This window comes from Mustelus asterias, chromosome 14 (assembly GCF_964213995.1).
Source record: "Mustelus asterias chromosome 14, sMusAst1.hap1.1, whole genome shotgun sequence".
Lineage (NCBI taxonomy): Eukaryota > Metazoa > Chordata > Chondrichthyes > Carcharhiniformes > Triakidae > Mustelus > Mustelus asterias.
This window is the reverse complement of record NC_135814.1, coordinates 100,663,141-100,680,577: the sequence shown is the minus strand read 5'-3', so window position 1 is coordinate 100,680,577 and position 17,437 is coordinate 100,663,141. Positions and strand designations below refer to the sequence as shown.

Sequence of the window (17,437 nt, the reverse complement as noted above, 5' to 3'; positions counted from 1 at the left end):
CGTCCTATCCACATGCATTTAACATGGCTAATCCCCTGAACACACATATCTTTGGACACTCTGGGCTGAATGGCCTCCTTCTGCACTGTAGGGTTTCTATGATGCTAAAAGCCTTGGCGAAGGTTGGATGGTCATGAAAGCTTGTGCCAATGTGAGTCATTCCTTGAACTGGCCCTGAGAGAGGTCCAGCTTTAGTCCAGTTGGATCCATTCATTCATTTGAAGAGTTGAGGGGACAGTTTAAAAATAGCTTTCTTTCATTGCAAAGAACTTATAAAATTAACATGACAGAAGCGAAAAAAGCAAACTTGGAGACCGGCTTCTGAGCCAGTCCCTCTAATCTAAGAACTGAACTGAACTTGAACTTACACACTCCGAAAGCAAAAATATATTTCAACCCTTATCTCATTATTGGAAGTGTTTTTTGCAGGCTGTCTCCAGCTAGAAAAACAATCCTCACAATTGCTGTTATGGGAAACTGTTGTTTGCCTGCATTGTGTACCCTTCAGGAATGCAGTCAATTTTTAGCTAACCCATCATGCCTTCTGATTCGACATGTAGTCAAGCCAGCTACAATTGGTCAGCTTAACAGAGTTAGTTAACCCCTACAGTCTAGCATTTAAATGTAATTCTGCATCGGGAGAAATATCTTAAAGTGAAGTCTTTGTATAGGCTGTAGCAAACAGGGCTAAGCATACTCAGGATCCCTCAACCACCATCGCCTCCTCTCACTGCACTCCCTGTACTCTGAACCTTGAATTGGCCAAGGGACATGAAGCCATCCTTGCCGGCCTAGTTGAACATCTAGTTGTGTTTCCTGTTTTTCATCTCCAGCTAAGGAAAGACTGGATTATCTGGAGGATTATCAAAACCTGGTCACCAACTCAGAAACGCTTGATGTGGAGGTCTTCGAGATCCCCGACATTGGGCTGTTTGCTGCTACGGCCAATAAGAAGCCTTGGCCTGGCTCGACGATCTTCAAGTGGTCGGACGGGAAGTTTGAGCCGTATCAGAACATCACAACGTACGAAGCCCAGGCCTGGAAACACTTCTTCATCGGCCCTCAGGTAGGGGGGGAGTAGGATAAACAATACGCTTGCACACAGTGAGAGCAGGGGAAGAAATTAATTTGGTCTTCGTAGATAAGGGATGGAATTCTCCAGCCGTTTGCCAACGAGAATGGAAAATGTTGCACTCAGCCAAATCTCCGTTTGATGCAGCGGGACTGGAGAATCCCAGCCCTGGGCGAGAATTCTGGCCATGCTGATGCTTAATGTGTGTCCCTCAGCGCACAGGCGTTAACTGGATTATTCACGTTATTTTAAACCTGGCCATAGCGTGAGGGCGGATCACGGTAACGCCTTGGAATCACAGACAGAGGGTTTTCCAATCCTGTCGTGGGTGGAACTGGAAAATTAGGAGAGCTGTTGTCTTTTGACGGCTCTCTGAATTCTCCCATCCCGCCCACGACAATGGTTTTCCGAATTCTCCCATCCCACCAGCCATGATGCCCGCCATGTTGGGGTCGGAAAGGCGCGCCCAAAGAATGGTTGCAGCACAGAAGGAGACCATTTGGCCCCTTCTGGCCGTCTGCAAGGGTGACTCACCTCATCCCACTGCCCCGTTCTCTGGCAACCCGTGAAATGTTTATTCTCTCCAGTTCGTTACCTTTTTCAAAACCACGATGGAATTCTTCCTCTGCCATTCTGGGCAGGACGTTGGAAATACAAACTGATTTGGATGTATTTCAGACTGGGCCAGATCCTTGGGTTGGGTCAAAGCACTTTTGGTGTCCGTACATTTATTCCCCGCTGACGATCTCCACATGGAACAGGGGACAGAGGGGTGAAGCTGATCGATTGGGTTGTGTAGGGATGACTCTCCATTGGGTAGGGAGACTCTCAAGTGAACCAATTAACAGGATTCACATTGAGATTGAGCCAATGGGGGCGAGTTCATGCCTACGCTCACTGTGAGGGTAACCAGCGACGTGGGCGCGAGATCTCGTGAGAATCGGAAACGGGGATTCTCGCCGGCAAGGTCTCGTGTTCCGATTTTCCTGTCCCAGGTGGTGCAGTGGTTAGCATTGCTGCCTCACAGTGCCAGGGATCCGGGTTCGATTCCCGGCTTGGGTCTGTGCAGAGTCCGCACATTCTCCCCATGTCTGCGTGGGTTTCCTCCGGGTGCTCCGGTTTCCTTCCACAGTCCAAAGGTGTGCTGGTTAGGTGCATTGGCCATGCTAAATTCTCCCTCAGTACCCAAGCAGGCGCCGGAGTGTGGCGACTAGGGGATTTTCACAGTAACTTCATTACAGTGTTAATGTAAGCCTACTTGTGACACTAATAGATAAATAAACCTTGCCAGGAAAGAGCAGTAACCTAATTTAAATGCAGTTAAATGAATTTAAATGTGATTAAAAGGGGCTCATATGTTCCCCCCCCCCCGCCCCCAAGGTAAGGAATTCCCCCCGCTTTACAATCGGAATTGAAAAACAGGAAGCAGTCAGGATTAACCCACCAGGAAAGGGGGGGGGGGGTGGGGGGGGAAATACCCAGACAGTGCCCTGGCACTGCAGTCTGACAACCCCTGGCAGTGCCAACCTGGCAATACCAACATGGCTATGCCAGTAGGTGGGCCCTCAAGGGAGTCCCTTGGGGCGGGGGGGTCCCCTTTATGAGTGTGGGGGAGGGAGAAGGAGGGGGTTGCCTTGGTGCTTGTGAGGGGGATGGGTCGTGTGGGTTATCTCATTGCCTGGTGGCGAGGTGGGGTGGGGGGGGGGGGGGGGGGGGGGGGACCCAGTGGTGGGGGGGGAGTTTGATTTTAATGGAGAACGCCCATTAAAGAATGCACGTTCTTGAGAATCTGGGGAGAAACCTCGGCGGTGCAGCTGGAAAGCTACATGCCAGTTTTCCCGCCCCAGCCAGCGCTCTGTGTGTGAGGAAGGGGGGGCAGGGGTTGGGGCTGATCATTGAATGGGGGGCGGAGGGGAGGGGGGGGGGAGGTTCCTTCACCAGAATCTTAAAGAGACACTAACCCCTTCCGATCTCGCCATTAACACGCTGTGTCGGCTTAGGTTTTTCTGGCGGTCGCCAACTTTGAGAAGAATGAGCGGAACCAGGAGTACTCGGTCATCTATCGGTGGAGCCGGAGGAAACTGTGCTTTGTTTTATACCAGAGGCTGGCGACTCACAGCGCACGCGACTGGGAGGCTTTCCGGATTGGCGGGGAGACCTACATTGCCGTGGCTAATCACCGTGAAGGTACGCAGCTGACCATCTCGTGTTGTTCTTTGCTGCCTTTTCCTCTTGCTCTACGGGATGCTCCAGTCCGTGCTGGTTAGGGTGCTTTGACCGTGCTAAACTCTCCCTCAGTGTACCCGAACAGGCGCCGGAGTGTGGCGACTCGGGGATTTTCACAGCAACTTCATTGCAGTAAGCCTACTTCTGACAATAATAAAAGAAACTTTAAACTTAAAAGGGTGGATTTTCCTGTTGCGCCCGCCACGGGAATCGGAGAGGGCGAGGGGCGAACCGTGGAAAGGTCCGTTGACCATGGGCAGGATTTTCCAGTTTCGTGATGAATGTGGCCGGAAAATCCCACCCAATGTATCAGAGGGATTAGCAGGGTAAATACATGAGGTTATGGGGATAGGGCCTGGGTGGGATTGTGGTCGGTGCAGACTCGATGGGCCGAATGGCCTCCTTCTGCGCTGTAGGATTCTATGATTCTATGGGTTGATATTGAAAGGGTGAACTTATGTAACAGCCATTCAAATATCCGATGGCAGCCCATTTCGCAGTCAGCTGTGCAGTTTTGGACTCTGTATCACAGCGATGATATATAAGCCAGGCAGCAGTTCAGGGAGGATTCAACAGAATAACACTGGGGTTTAAGAGGTTAAATTATGAGGAGAAGTTAAATTGACAACATTTGTATTCTTTGAGGATTAAGGGGTGATCTAATTGAAGAGTGATGATTAAAGGATTTGATGGAATGGTGGAAACTATTTCCTCTGGTGCAGGGGTCATAGAATCCCTACAGTGCAGAAGGAGGCCATTCAGCCCATCGAGTCTGCACCGACAACAATCCCACCCAGGCCCTATCCATGTAGCCTCATGTATTTACCCTGCTAATCCCCCTGACGCTAAGGGATAATTTAGCATGGCTAATGCACCTAACCTGCAAATCTTTGGAGTGTGGGAGGAAACCAGAGTCCCCGGAGGAAACCCACGCAGACATGGGGAGAATGTGCAAACTCCATGCAGTGACCCAAGCTGGGAATTGAACCCGGGTCCCTGGCGCTGTGAGGCAGCAGTGCTAACCACAGTGCCACTGGGTCAGGGGTGGGGAGACCAGAACAAAGGGGAAACAACCTTAAAAGGCACAAGTCAGGAGTGTGATGGAATACTCCCCACTTGCCTGGATGGGTGCGGCTCCAACAACACTCAAGAAGCTCAACACCATCCAGGACAAAGCAGCCCTGCTTGATTGGCACCACATCCACAAACACTCACTCCCTCCACCACCGACGCTCAGTAGCAGCAGTGTGTACTATCTACAAGATGCACTGCAGCAATTCACCAAAGATCCTTAGACAGCACCTTCCAAACCCATGACCACTTCCATCTAGAAGGACAAGGGCAGCAGATACATGGGAATACCACCACCTGCAAGTTCCCCTCCAAACCACTCACCATCCTGACTTGGAAATATCTTGGCCGTTCCTTCACAGTCGCCGGGTCAAAATCCCAGAATTCCCTCCCTAACGACATTATGGGTCAACCCACAGCACGGGGACTGCAGCGATTCAAGAAGGCAGCTCACCACCACCTTCTCAAGGGGCAACTAGGGATGGGCAATAAATGCTGGCCCGCCAGCGACGCCCATGTCCCATGAATGAATAAAAATAAAAATTGGAGCTGGGCCGTTCAGGGGTGAGGTGAGGAAGCATGTCTGCACACGGAAGGTGCTGGAAGGAATTCTCTATCCACAGAAACCATTGAGGCTGGGGCAAATTAAACAGTTCAAATCCGAGATCGATGGATTTTTGTCTGAGCAGGGTACTCAGGGATATTGAACTGCGCCGTGTATCAGCGGTGACGATATGGGTCAGTCATGATTTAATTTGAATGGGGTTTATGTTCGAGGAACCAAGCAACTCATAGTACATCAGAACAAGGTGTATCCCAGTCAGGACAGAGAGGGAGGCTGGTGTCAGTCAGAGAATCATAGAATCCTACAGCGCAGAAGGAGGCCATTCGGTCCATTGGGTCTGCCCTGACCACAATCCCACCCAGGCCCTATCCCCATGACCCCATGCATTTACCCTAGCTCGTCCCCCTGACACTAAAGGACAATCTAGCACGGCCAATCCACCTAACCTGTGGGAGGAAACCGGAGCACCCGGAGGAAACCCACGCAGACACGGGGAGAACGTGCAGACTCCGCACAGACAGTGACCCAAGCCGGGAATCGAACCCGGATCCCTGGCGCTGTGAGGCAGCAGTGCTAACCGCTGTGCCACCGCGGGGGTAGCAAAGCTTCAGATGTTGCCTGGGTGCTCCTGTTTCCTCTCGCCATCCAAAGATGTGCAGGTTGGGTGGATTGGTGATGCTTAAGTTACCCCTTAGTGTCCCAGGATGTGTGGGCTAGGGAATTAGACGTGGGATAGGGTGGGGAGGGGGTCACTGCCACACTCGCTGCTTTGAGAGGAGGTAGAATTCCTGATCTGCAATCGGAAATTGGCTGTGCGATGTGGGGAAGGTTGAATCTGGCTGAACTGACACAGCGAGATGGATACACCTGCAAGGTTCGGTACAGGTCCCAAACGGTCAGGACCTGTTCCAACAGCACATGTACTCGGGGACCCAGACATTAGCTTTGAGCTGTAAGGGAACTAATTGTTTAACTCTTTTTTTTGTGACTGAACTACTCAAGTTAATTGCTCCTGAATCCAGTGACTGCCTCAATCTGTCTTCCAACGACCCAAAGGTCGTATCTGTGGAGAGCTCCCTTGGTGGGTTTTCTCCCCAGACGTGTATCAGTGTCTGATGCGTTTGCTTGTGTGTCTGTAATCATTGGAGTGGCATGCGTTGGAACAGGAAACCTTAACTCCCAAGACCACCCGAAATGTCAGCATTTGCTGACAGGATTTGGGTTGGGATTTCGACATCGTGTGCTGCCTCCCTCTCTCCCCTCCCCACAAACTCACCACAACCCCTCACCTGCAGTGGTGGCCCCCAAGAGGCCGGGGTGATTCTTTACAACACGTGTCCCATCACGTCCATTCTGTGCTGGCTGCCGTTCAAATTACCTGGCAGCTGGAGAGGCGAACTCCAATCTCTTTGATCGAGCTTTGTTTTGCTGGTTGGAAAGTTCCAGATGCGACGTGTGGGTCGGGCAGGAGATTGGACCCCCCCCCCCCCCCACCCCCCGCCCCCCCTACTGTCTCAACTCCCTCAAGATGCAGTGAAGAACAGGGAGCTCTGCGTCAAACCTGACCTCGTGGGAGCCGTCCCTGTCGCAAGGTTGCAGGTTCGAACCTGGGTCTTGTTGTAGTATTGTGTGCATCTCTTTTTATTCATTCATGGGACATGGGCGTCGCTGGCTGGCCAGCATTTATTGCCCATCCCTAGTTGCCTGAGGGCAGTTGAGAGTCAACCATATTGCTGTGGTTCTGGAGCCACGTGTAGGCCAGACTGGGTAAGGATGGCAGATTTCCTTCCCTAAAGAACATTAGTGAACCAGATGGGTTTTCCCGACAATCGATAATGGTTTCATGGTCATCAGTAGATTCTTAATTCCAGATTTTAAAAATTGAATTCAAATTCCACCATCTGCCGTGGCGGGATTCAAACCCGGGTCCCCAGAGCATTAGCTGAGTTTCTGGATTAATAGTCGAGTGACAGTAATTAGTCACAGTAACTTAATTGCAGTGTTAGTGTAAGCCCTACTTGCAACTAATAAATAAACTTTTCACTTTATTTTAGAGATAATGACCATGAAACCATTGTCGATTGTCAGGGAAGGGTGAGGACTGGAGGAGGAGGGGAGGAGAGGGGGGGGTGGTCTTTCAGATGAGGTATTAAAGCTGAAACCCTCTTCAGTGGATGTAAAATATCTCACGACACTTATTGAAGAAGTCCGGGTGGAATTGTCCACCGTGACCTGGTCGATATTTACCCCTCAAACCACAAAGACATTCGTTAGATACTGCGGCCATTTACCTCACTGCTCCGTGTGGGATCTTGCTGTTCACCTGTGTTTCCGACGTCACACAGTGACTACACTTCACCCTTGACTGTGAAAGGCGTTCTGAGGTTGTGGGAGGTTTTGTACAAGTCCGTTTCTGTTTTGCGGGGGCCACAGGCCGCTGGTCTCTCCGGGGCGTGTTGGTCACTTTGCTGAGAGTGTCTGCGGGTAAAAGCCCCCCACCCCAGGGTTTGGTCAGCTAGGGTCAGCGACTCTGTCCTGGGATCTGACTGGATTTCTGCTTCCCTCTTGCAGGAGACAATCACAACATTGACAGCATCATTTACAAGTGGAACCCAAACACGCGGCTGTTTGAGAGGAACCAGACCATCCCGACCTCAGGAGCCTACGACTGGGAATTCTTCACAATTGGACCCTATTCCTTCTTAGTCGTGGCAAACACATTCAATGGGACCTCGACGCGGATCCATTCCAGGATTTACATCCAGCTGGGCGGAATGTTCCGGCTTTTCCAGTCCATTCCGGTGAGTCCCTGGTTACACCAGTTTCTTAAATAGCCAAGAACGCTCGATAAAGGAATGAGGTACGAAAGACAGACTTCTGCATTTCCGTAGCACCCTACTGTGCCTTTGGAACTCAGTAACAGAAGAAAGCCATTCAGATCCTCTATTCGATTCGATTATAGGTTCATATGTGCCTTGACTCCAACTACCCTGTCACCCAGGAGGATGGCACGGTGGCACAATGGTTAGCACTGCTGCCTCTCAGCGCCAGGGACCCAGGTTCAGTTCCGGCCTAAGGTGACTGTCTGTGTGGAGACTGCGCGTTCCCCTCCGGGTGCTCCAGTTTCCTTCCACAGTCCCACAAATATGAGCAGGTTAGGGGGATTGGCCATGGCAAATGTGCGGGGTTACGGGGATAGGGTGGGGGAGAAGGCTTGGATAAGATACTTTGTCAGAGAGTTGGTGTAGAACTGATGGGCCAAATGGCCTCTTCTGCACTGTAAGGATTCTCTGGTATTCCACCCTTAGATCGTGTCTCCGTGGGTTTCCTCCGGGTGCTCCGGTTTCCTCCCATAGTCCGGAAGATGTGCTGGTTAAATTCTCCCTCAGTGTACCCGAACAGGCGCCGGAGTGTGGCGACCAGGGGATTTTCGCTGTAACTTCATTGCAGTGTTAATGTGAGTTGACCTGTGACACTAATAAATAAACTTTAAAAACTTTAAACCAGTTGGCTCAGAAAAGGAATTTGATTTGCATGTAACAAGATGCAACAATTGATCGGGGCCCTGAGGGTTGTAAATATTTTGTACTCAATGCTGCCAAGAGACACTAACTTAGCACGACCAATCCCCCTAACCCTCACATCTTTGGAGTGTGGGAGGAAACCGGAGCACCCGGAGGAAACCCACGCAGACACGGGGAGAATGTGCAAACTCCACACAGACAGTGACCCAAGCCGGGAATCGAACCCAGGTCCCTGGCGCTGTGAGGCAGCAGTGCCAACCACTGTGCCACCATTTTCTTTGCCATTTTCAGGCTAAGTGTCACCTGGTCAGGGAGACCGGAGTGCGGCCGGATTTTCCTGCCATCTTCTTTGACATTTTGACAAACAAAAAACAGAAAACGGGTCCCATGGCAACACCCTGAGGAATACCAGTCAGTGTACACACAATCATCCTGTGAAGTACCAGTCAGTGTGCACACATCACCCTGAGGAATACCAGTCCATATACACGCATCACCCTGAGGAATACCAGTCAGTGTGCACACATCACCCTGAGGAATACCAGTCAGTGTACACGCATCACCCTGAGGAATACCAGTCAGTGTACACACATCACCCTCAGGAATACCAGTCAGTGTACACACATCACCCTGAGGAATACCAGTCAGTGTACACGCATCACCCTGAGGAATACCAGTCAGTGTACACACATCACCCTGAGGAATACCAGTCAGTGTACACACATCACCCTCAGGAATACCAGTCAGTGTACACACATCACCCTCAGGAATACCAGTCAGTGTACACACATCACCCTCAGGAATACCAGTCAGTGTACACACATCACCCTGAGGAATACCAGTCAGTGTACACACATCACCCTCAGGAATACCAGTCAGTGTACACGCATCACCCTGAGAAATACCAGTCAGTGTACAGATATCACCCTGAGGAATACCAGTCAGTGTACACACATCACCCTGAGAAATACCAGTCCGTGTACACACATCACCCTGAGAAATACCAGTCCGTGTACACACATCACCCTGAGGAATACCAGTCAGTGTACACACATCACCCTGAGGAATACCAGTCAGTGTACACACATCACCCTGAGAAATACCAGTCCGTGTACAGATATAACTCTGAAGAAGGACTGATGGACTGCACTAATTATCTGGAAATCTCCCGGAGGGATAGATTGACTGATACAAGTAACTGGCGCTAGCCAATGAGGAGGCGTTGCTGCAACAACTCTCAGGAATATTCTTTTCCCTGTGCTTGTTTCTGATTGGAAAGTCCCGTTTCCCGATTGCTTTGAAAGCAGGAGATTGTCACTCAGCTCCTCAGGCACGTTTCACCGTTCCATTTGATCCGATCTGTATCCTAACGCTGTCTACCCACCTCGGTTACATATCCCAAAATATCTTCACTTAACAGAAACTCGCAGCCTTGAAGTTTTCAATTGGCTTCCAGCCCTGAACAGCTTTCTGGGTTGAGTTTTCCAGATTCCTGCTATCCTTTGTGTAACTAGAAAAGTGCTTCCGTCCGTGTAGTTATTTTTTTCCTGCCGGTCTGACTGAAGTGATTTGCATGTAAAGCGAGGGTGAGTGAGGTGAGGTGGGTGCTGATTGCTCACAACATTGACTGTGAGAGCCGTGCGCTCCCTCTGTGTCCAAAGAGTCAATATTTCTTTTGTTTTTACCATTTGAAGATGATGACAGTTCTATGTCAGTTCTAGGGGTGGCACGGTGGCACAGTAGTTAGCACTGCTGCTTCACAGCGCCAGGGACCCGGGTTCGATTCCCGGCTTGGGTCACTGTCTGTGTGGAGTTTGCATGTTCTCCCCGTGTCTGTGTGCGTTTCCTCCGGGTGCTCTGGTTTCCTCCCACAGTCTGAAAGACGTGCTGGTTAGGGTGCATTGGCCATGCTAAATTCTCCCTCAGTGTAACCCGAACAGGCGCCGGAGAGTAGCGACTAGGGGATTTTCACAGTAACTTCATTGCAGTGTTAATGTAAGCCTACTTGTGACACTAAGAAATAAACTTTTACTTTATTTTATTAATATATAAATGGTTAAACATTTTCTGTAATTCATTATGAAATATTCGGCGTGTAGTAAATATATTTATTCTTATTCATGGGGTCCTGATTTGATTTATTATTGTCACATGTTTTGGGATACAATGAAAAGTATTGTTTCTTGCACGCTATACAGACAAAACATACCGTTCATAGAGTACATAGGGGAGAAGGAAAGGAGAGGGTGCAGAATGAAGTGTTACAGTCATAGCTAGGGTGCAGAGAAAGATCAACTTAATGTGAGGTAGGTCCATTCATGGCATGGTGGCACAGTGGTTAGCACTGCTGCCTCACAGCGTCAGGGACTCAGGTTCAATTCCGGCCTCGGGTCACGTGGAGTTTGCACGTTCTCCCCGTGTCTGCGTGGGTTTCCTCCGGGTGTTCCAGTTTCCTTCCACAGTCCAAAGATGTGCGGGTTAGGTGGATTGGCCGTGCTAAATTGTTCCTTAGTGTCAGGGGGACTGGCGAAGGTAAATATGTGGGGTTACGGGAATAGGGCCTGAGTGGGATTGTGGTCGGTGCAGAGTCGATGGGCCGAATGGCCCCCTTCTGCACTGTAGGGATTCTATGAGTCTATGAAAAGTCTGATGGCAGCGGGGAAGAAGCTGTTCTTGGGTCAGTTGGTACGTGACCTCAGACTTCTGTATCTTTTCCCCAATGGAATAAGATGGAAGAGAGAATGTCCGGGGTTGCGTGAGGTCCTTGATTATGCTGGCTGCTTTTCTGAGGTAGCGGGAAGTGTAGATGGACTCAATGGATGGGAGGCTGGTTTGTGTGATGAACTGGGCGACATTCACAACTGGGTCGTAGGGTCAAAATCCTGGAATTCCCTGCCTAACGGCATTGTGGGTCAACCCACAGCACGTGGACTGCAGCGATTCAAGAAGGCAGCTCACCACCACCTTCTCAAGGGGCAACTAGGGATGGGCAATAAATGCTGGCCTAGCCAGCGATGCCCATGTCCCACAAATGATTATTAGAAAAAAACAACCCTTTGTAGTTCCTTGCGGTTTTGGACTGAACAGGAGCCATACCAAGAATACTTTCTATGATGTATCTGTAAAAGTTGGTGAGAGTCGCAGCGGCCATGTCAAATTTCCTTCGCCTCCTGAGAAAGGAGAGGTATGGTGTCGTGACTTTGATCAGGCAATTGAGGTGGGCCTGTTAGAATATGAGCTCCTTGATTCAGGGCCAAATTGATGGGCCAATCAGGGAGCCTCTTGCTTTGTATTTAACCAGGCGTGCCAGTTCCTCTGGCGCTCCTAGTGTAGACTGCTGACTGAAAGCACTCTGTGTGCTGTTGTCAGACTGGTAAATAAAGGGATTTTGACGAAGGGACTTCTGCTTCTGAGGACTTAATACACATGGTTAGGGAACAAGCAGGGTTTCCACCTTGAGGCCCACTGAGATGAAGGCGGGGCCACACAGGTAGCCTACTCACTAGCCCAGGTTGCCCATCACTGGTCCAGATGGTCGAGGTCAGAGGTTGAGAAGGTGTTGTAAAGTTGTTGCTGAATTGTTTGTAGATGGCACGCCCAGTTGCCATGGCGAACCGATGGTGGAGGTAGGAACTGTTTAAGAGGACCAAACAAAAACCTTGGGCGAGGATGATTGGTGAGGGGATGACTTACTGCCTGTCCACATTATAGGTTCGTGCCCCCCAGTCACCAGGTTCAGTTCCAAGCCGAGGAACAATCATTCTCTTCTTTTTCCCCAGACGTTCGGTGCCACAGATTGGGAGGTTTTCCGAGTTCGGGAGAGGGTTTTCCTTGCGGTGGCAAACAGCCAGAGCTACGAGACAGGGTCACTGAACCAAGTCAACCCCTTCAACATCAACTCCACCATCTACGAGCTCAACATCACCGCTCAGATGTTTGTCAAGTTTCAGGACATTCCAACAAACAGGTAGCTCATTGGCTGGGACACTCACTGATATCGAGCCATCCTCTTCTTCATTCGGACCCTTTATTTCTTCAGCCTTCAATCATTGAATCCCTTCAATATGAGGCCATTCGGCCCATCGAGTCTGCACCAACTATCTGACAGAGCATCTCACCCAAGCCCATCCCCCATCCCTGCAAACCCTACTAATCCCAAAACCCACACATCTTTGGACACTAAGGAGCAATTTAGCATGGCCAATCCACTGAACCTGCACATCTTTAGACACTAAGGGACAATTTAGCATGGCCAATCCACTTAACCTGCACATCTTTAGACACTAAGGGACAATTTAGCATGGCCAATCCACTTAACCTGCACATCTTTGGACACTAAGGGGCAATTTAGCGTGGCCAATCCACCTAACCTGCAGGAAACTCGAGCACCCAGAGGAAACCCACGCAGACACAGGGAGAACGTGCACACTCTACACAGTCACCCAAGTCCGGAATCGAACCCGGGTCCCTTGTGCCGTGAGGCAGCAGTGCTAACCACTGTGTCACCATGCCGCAGTAAGAAGTCTCACAACACCAGGTTAAAGTCCAACAGGTTTATTTGGTAGCACAAGCCACACAAGCTTTCGGAGCGCTGCCCCTTCGTCAGGTGAGTGGGAGTTCTGTTCACAAACAGGGCATATAAAGACACAAACTCAATTTACAAGATAATGGTTGGAATGCGAGTCTTTACAGGTAATCAAGTCTTAAAGGTACAGACAATGTGAGTGGAGAGAGGGTTAAGCTCAGGTTAAAGAGATGTGTATTGTCTCCAGCCAGGACAGTTAGTGAGATTTTGCAAGCCCAGGCAAGTCGTGGGGGTTACAGATAGTGTGACATGAACCCAACATCCCGGTTGAGGCCATCCTCATGTGTGCGGAACTTGGCTTGAACTTGATAGCCAAGTTCCGCACACATGAGGACAGCCTCAACCAGGATCTTGGGTTCATGTCACACTATCTGTAACCTCTACGACTTGCCTGGGCTTGCAAAATCTCACTAACTGTCCTGGCTGGAGACAATACACATCTCTTTAACCTGAGCTTAACCCTCTCTCCACTCACATTGTCTGTACCTTTAAGACTTGTTTACCTGTAAAGGCCCGCATTCCAACCATTATCTTGTAAATTGAGTTTGTGTCTTTATATGCCCTGTTTGTGAACAGAATTCCCACTCACCTGACGAAGGAGCAGCGCTCCGAAAGCTTGTGTGGCTTTTACTATCAAATAAATCTGTTGGACTTTAACCTGGTGTTGTGAGACTTCTTACTGTGCTTACCCCAGTCCAACGCTGGCATCTCCACATCATGGTCATCATGCCGCCCCAGTGATCAGATGCCACGAGGGAGCTTAAATGTCTTGGGTCACTAAGCAGTAACACAACGGCAGAAACGTACAGACGGGTATTAGGGCCTGACACTTGGTCCCTGGAACAGAATTGACGATAGATCATTTCACCAGTGAATAAGCCTCTGGTCAAACCCCAGTGTACTGCCTCGTTGCTGAAGAGGGTGGTGTGTGGCTGAAGTTTTTCATAGAAACATAGAAGATAGGAGCAGGAGGAGGCCATTTGGCCCTTCGAGCCTGCTCCGCCATTCATTACGATCATGGCTGATCATCCAACTCAATAGCCTAATCCTGCTTTCTCCCCATAACCTTTGATCCCGTTCGTCCCAAGTGCTATATCCAGCCGCCTCTTGAATACATTCAATGTTTTGGCATCAACTACTTTCTGTGGTAATGAATTCCACAGGCTCACCACTCTTTGGGTGAAGAAATGTCTCCTCATCTCCATCCTAAATGGTCTACCCCAAATCCTCAGACTGTGACCCCTGGTTCTGGACTCCCCCACCATCGGGAACATCCTCCCTGCATCTACCCTGTCTAGTCCTGTTAGAATTTTATAAGTCTCTATGAGGTCCCCCCTCATCCCCCTGAACTCCAGCGAAAACAATCCTAACCTAGTCAATCTCTCCTCATATATCAGTCCCGCCATCCCCAGAATCAGCCTGGTAAACCTTCGCTGCACTCCCTCTTGCACTCATCAGGACAAACACAAGAATACCAAATTTGAGTTTGTGCTACAGGAGTAGAGAGTGCTGATTGGTTGGCAAGTCAACTGATTGACTAAGACATTGCAATGAAAAGAAAGCAACAGGGGACTATAGGCTCACCAAGGCTTCCGGATAATTCCAGAAAGCCACAAGGCTTGAGCATATTTGGGCAGAACATTCCCTATTTACTAATGTACGTCGCTTCTAGCAAGCATATACGAGACACGTTAGGGGTTCAACTGATTATCTTAAATTGGTTGTTAGCACAGCTACTGGCGCACTCAGGATTGTTCAACAAGTGCTGCCCAATCACGCAATCACACCTAACGGCATTCAGTTCTGGCCGCCGCACCTCAGAAAGGATACATTGGCTTTGGATTATCACATCAGATCAGTCGCAATCTCATTGGATGGCTGAGAGCACTCGATGGGCCGAATGGCCTACCTCTCTGCTCCTATGTCTTATGGAGGAGATGGTAGTCATGTTGGACTTTAACCTGGTGTTGTTAAAACTCTTATTGTGGAGGAGATACAGGGCAGATTCGCCAAACCGATACTGGGGCTACAAGGGTTAAATTATAAGGGGGGTTGTATCGCTTAAGTATTGGAGATTGAGGGGGGGATTTGACCGAGACGTTTCGGATGATTGAAGGATTTGGTACGCTACAAAGGGAGAAATTATTTCCTCTCGTAGGAGGCAGCCCAGTGCCGGGGGGAGGGGGACAGAACCTTAAAACTCAAGCCAGGCCATTCCGGGGTAATGTCAGGAAGCACATCTCCAAACCAAACCGGAGTGGGAATCTGGAACTCTCTCCCCAGAAGGAAAGCTGTTGAGGCGAGTGGGGGGAACCCAGTTGACTATTTCAAAAGAGACGTTGATCGATTTTTGCTGGATAAAGTTATTTGCCGGAATTCTACCGCCTCAGCCATCGGAGTGGGCGAGGGGCGGACAACGGGAAATGTCCGTTGACCTTGGGCGGGAATTTCCGGTCTCGCCCAAGCGAGGCTATAAAATCCCACCCATTAAGCAGAATGGAACGAAGGCGGATAAATGGAATTCAGAACCAGATCATCATAGAATCCCTACTGTTCCAAAGGAGGCCATTCGGCCCATCGAGTCTGCACCGACCACAATCCCACCCAGGCCCTATCCCCGTAACCGCTATTTACCCTATTCCTCCCCTGACACTAAGGGTCAATTTAGCATGGCCAATCAACCTAACCTGCACAAGCAATTTACGCACAGCAAGATCCCACACACAGCAGTGAAATGAGCATCGGAACGCCCTTTGAAATTTTTAAAAATTCATTTGTGGGACATGGGCGTCGCTGGGCCAGCATTTATTGCCCATCCCTAGTTGCCCTTGGAGGGCAGTTGAGAGTCAACCACATTGCTGTGGCTCTGGAGTCACATGTAGGCCAGACCGGGTAAGGACGGCAGATTTCCTTCCCTAAAGGACATTAGTGAACCAGATGGGTTTTTCCGACAATTGACAATGGTTTCATGGTCATCGGTAGATTCTTAATTCCAGATATTTTTTATTGAATTCAAATTCCACCATCTGCCGTGGCGGGATTCGAACCCGGGTCCCCAGAACATTAGCTGAGTTTCTGGATTAATAGTCTCACTGGTGGCATGGTGGTTAGCACTGCTGCCTCACAGCGCCAGGGACCCGGGTTCAATTCTGGCCTTGGGTCACTGTCTGTGAGGAGTTTGCACATTCTCCCCGTGTCTGCGTGGGTTTCCTCCGGGTGCTCCAGTTTCCTCCCACAGTCCAAAGATGTGTGGGTTAGGTGCATTGGCTATACTAAATTTGCTCCTTAGTCTCCCGGGATGCGTAGGTTAGAGGGATTAACGGGGTAAATATGTGGGGTGACACGGATAGGGTCTGGGTGGGATTGTTGTCAGTGCAGGCTCGATGGGCCGAATGGCCTCCTTCTGCACTGTAGGGGTTCTATGATATACCACTAGGCCAACACCTCAGGGCGTTTTCCACCCCACCTGAGAGGACTGATAGCTCTTGGGTTTAACAGCTCATTTGATACAAGTAGTACCTCCAACAGTGCGGCACTCCCTCAGTGTCAGCCTGGATTCAGTTCCTGGAGGCGAGACACGTCCCCACAACCTGCTGACGCAGAGGCCACACCAGTCTTACAGAAACGCTACGTCATGGTGCCTTGCCGACTAGTCACAACACAACACAGACGTCTGCTGAGCGCGGTTCAGGGATAAAAGTTGCCTGAGGAGTGAGGTTAATTCCCAGATCTCTCCGCTGTTAATATTTGCCAGGATTAACTCCAGGGCAAACGCCCGGGTGCACCTAGAAACCAACAAAATCAGGCAGAGATTTGGGAGCAAGTGTTAATTGCCAGATAAAACCTGCTGTAGCTTTTTTACGAGGTAATAGTCCTGTGTCATGTTTGGTTTAAGACAAAATAACAACACACTTTAAACAGTGAATCAATCAGTTGAGGAAAAGGCAGGTGGAACATGTGCCAAAAATATTTCAATTTACTTTAGATTTTCCCGCTGTCACAGCATTCCATTCGCCAGTAATCTGCTTCCTGCTTGTAAAGTGATTAGATTTTAAGAGTAGGTGATGATGATAAAGAAAAAGCAAGACATGTACATATGCACACACACGCACACACACACGTACATATGCACACACACACACGCACACACATGCACGCACGCGCACACACGCACACACACACGTACACATGCACACACACACACACGCACACACATGCACGCACGCGCACACACGCACACACACACGTACACATGCACACACACACACACACGCACGCACCCACGCACGCACACACACGCGCACACACGCGTACACATGCACACACACACACACGCACACACACACACGCGCACACACGCGTACACACGCACACACGCGCGCACACACACACGC

General features: G+C 49.9%; 1 protein-coding gene across 1 annotated transcript in view; it reads left to right on the top strand.

The window, feature by feature from the left end:
* The window catches only part of LOC144503909 (thrombospondin-type laminin G domain and EAR repeat-containing protein-like), a 70,352-nt gene that overhangs the window by 38,871 nt on the left and 14,044 nt on the right, over positions 1 to 17,437 (top strand). The window contains exons 7-10 of the mRNA XM_078228974.1: positions 834 to 1,066; positions 3,073 to 3,259; positions 7,506 to 7,735; positions 12,238 to 12,425. Coding sequence (XP_078085100.1) covers positions 834 to 1,066; positions 3,073 to 3,259; positions 7,506 to 7,735; positions 12,238 to 12,425 — 838 coding nt within the window. The remainder of the gene's footprint in view (positions 1 to 833; positions 1,067 to 3,072; positions 3,260 to 7,505; positions 7,736 to 12,237; positions 12,426 to 17,437) is intronic.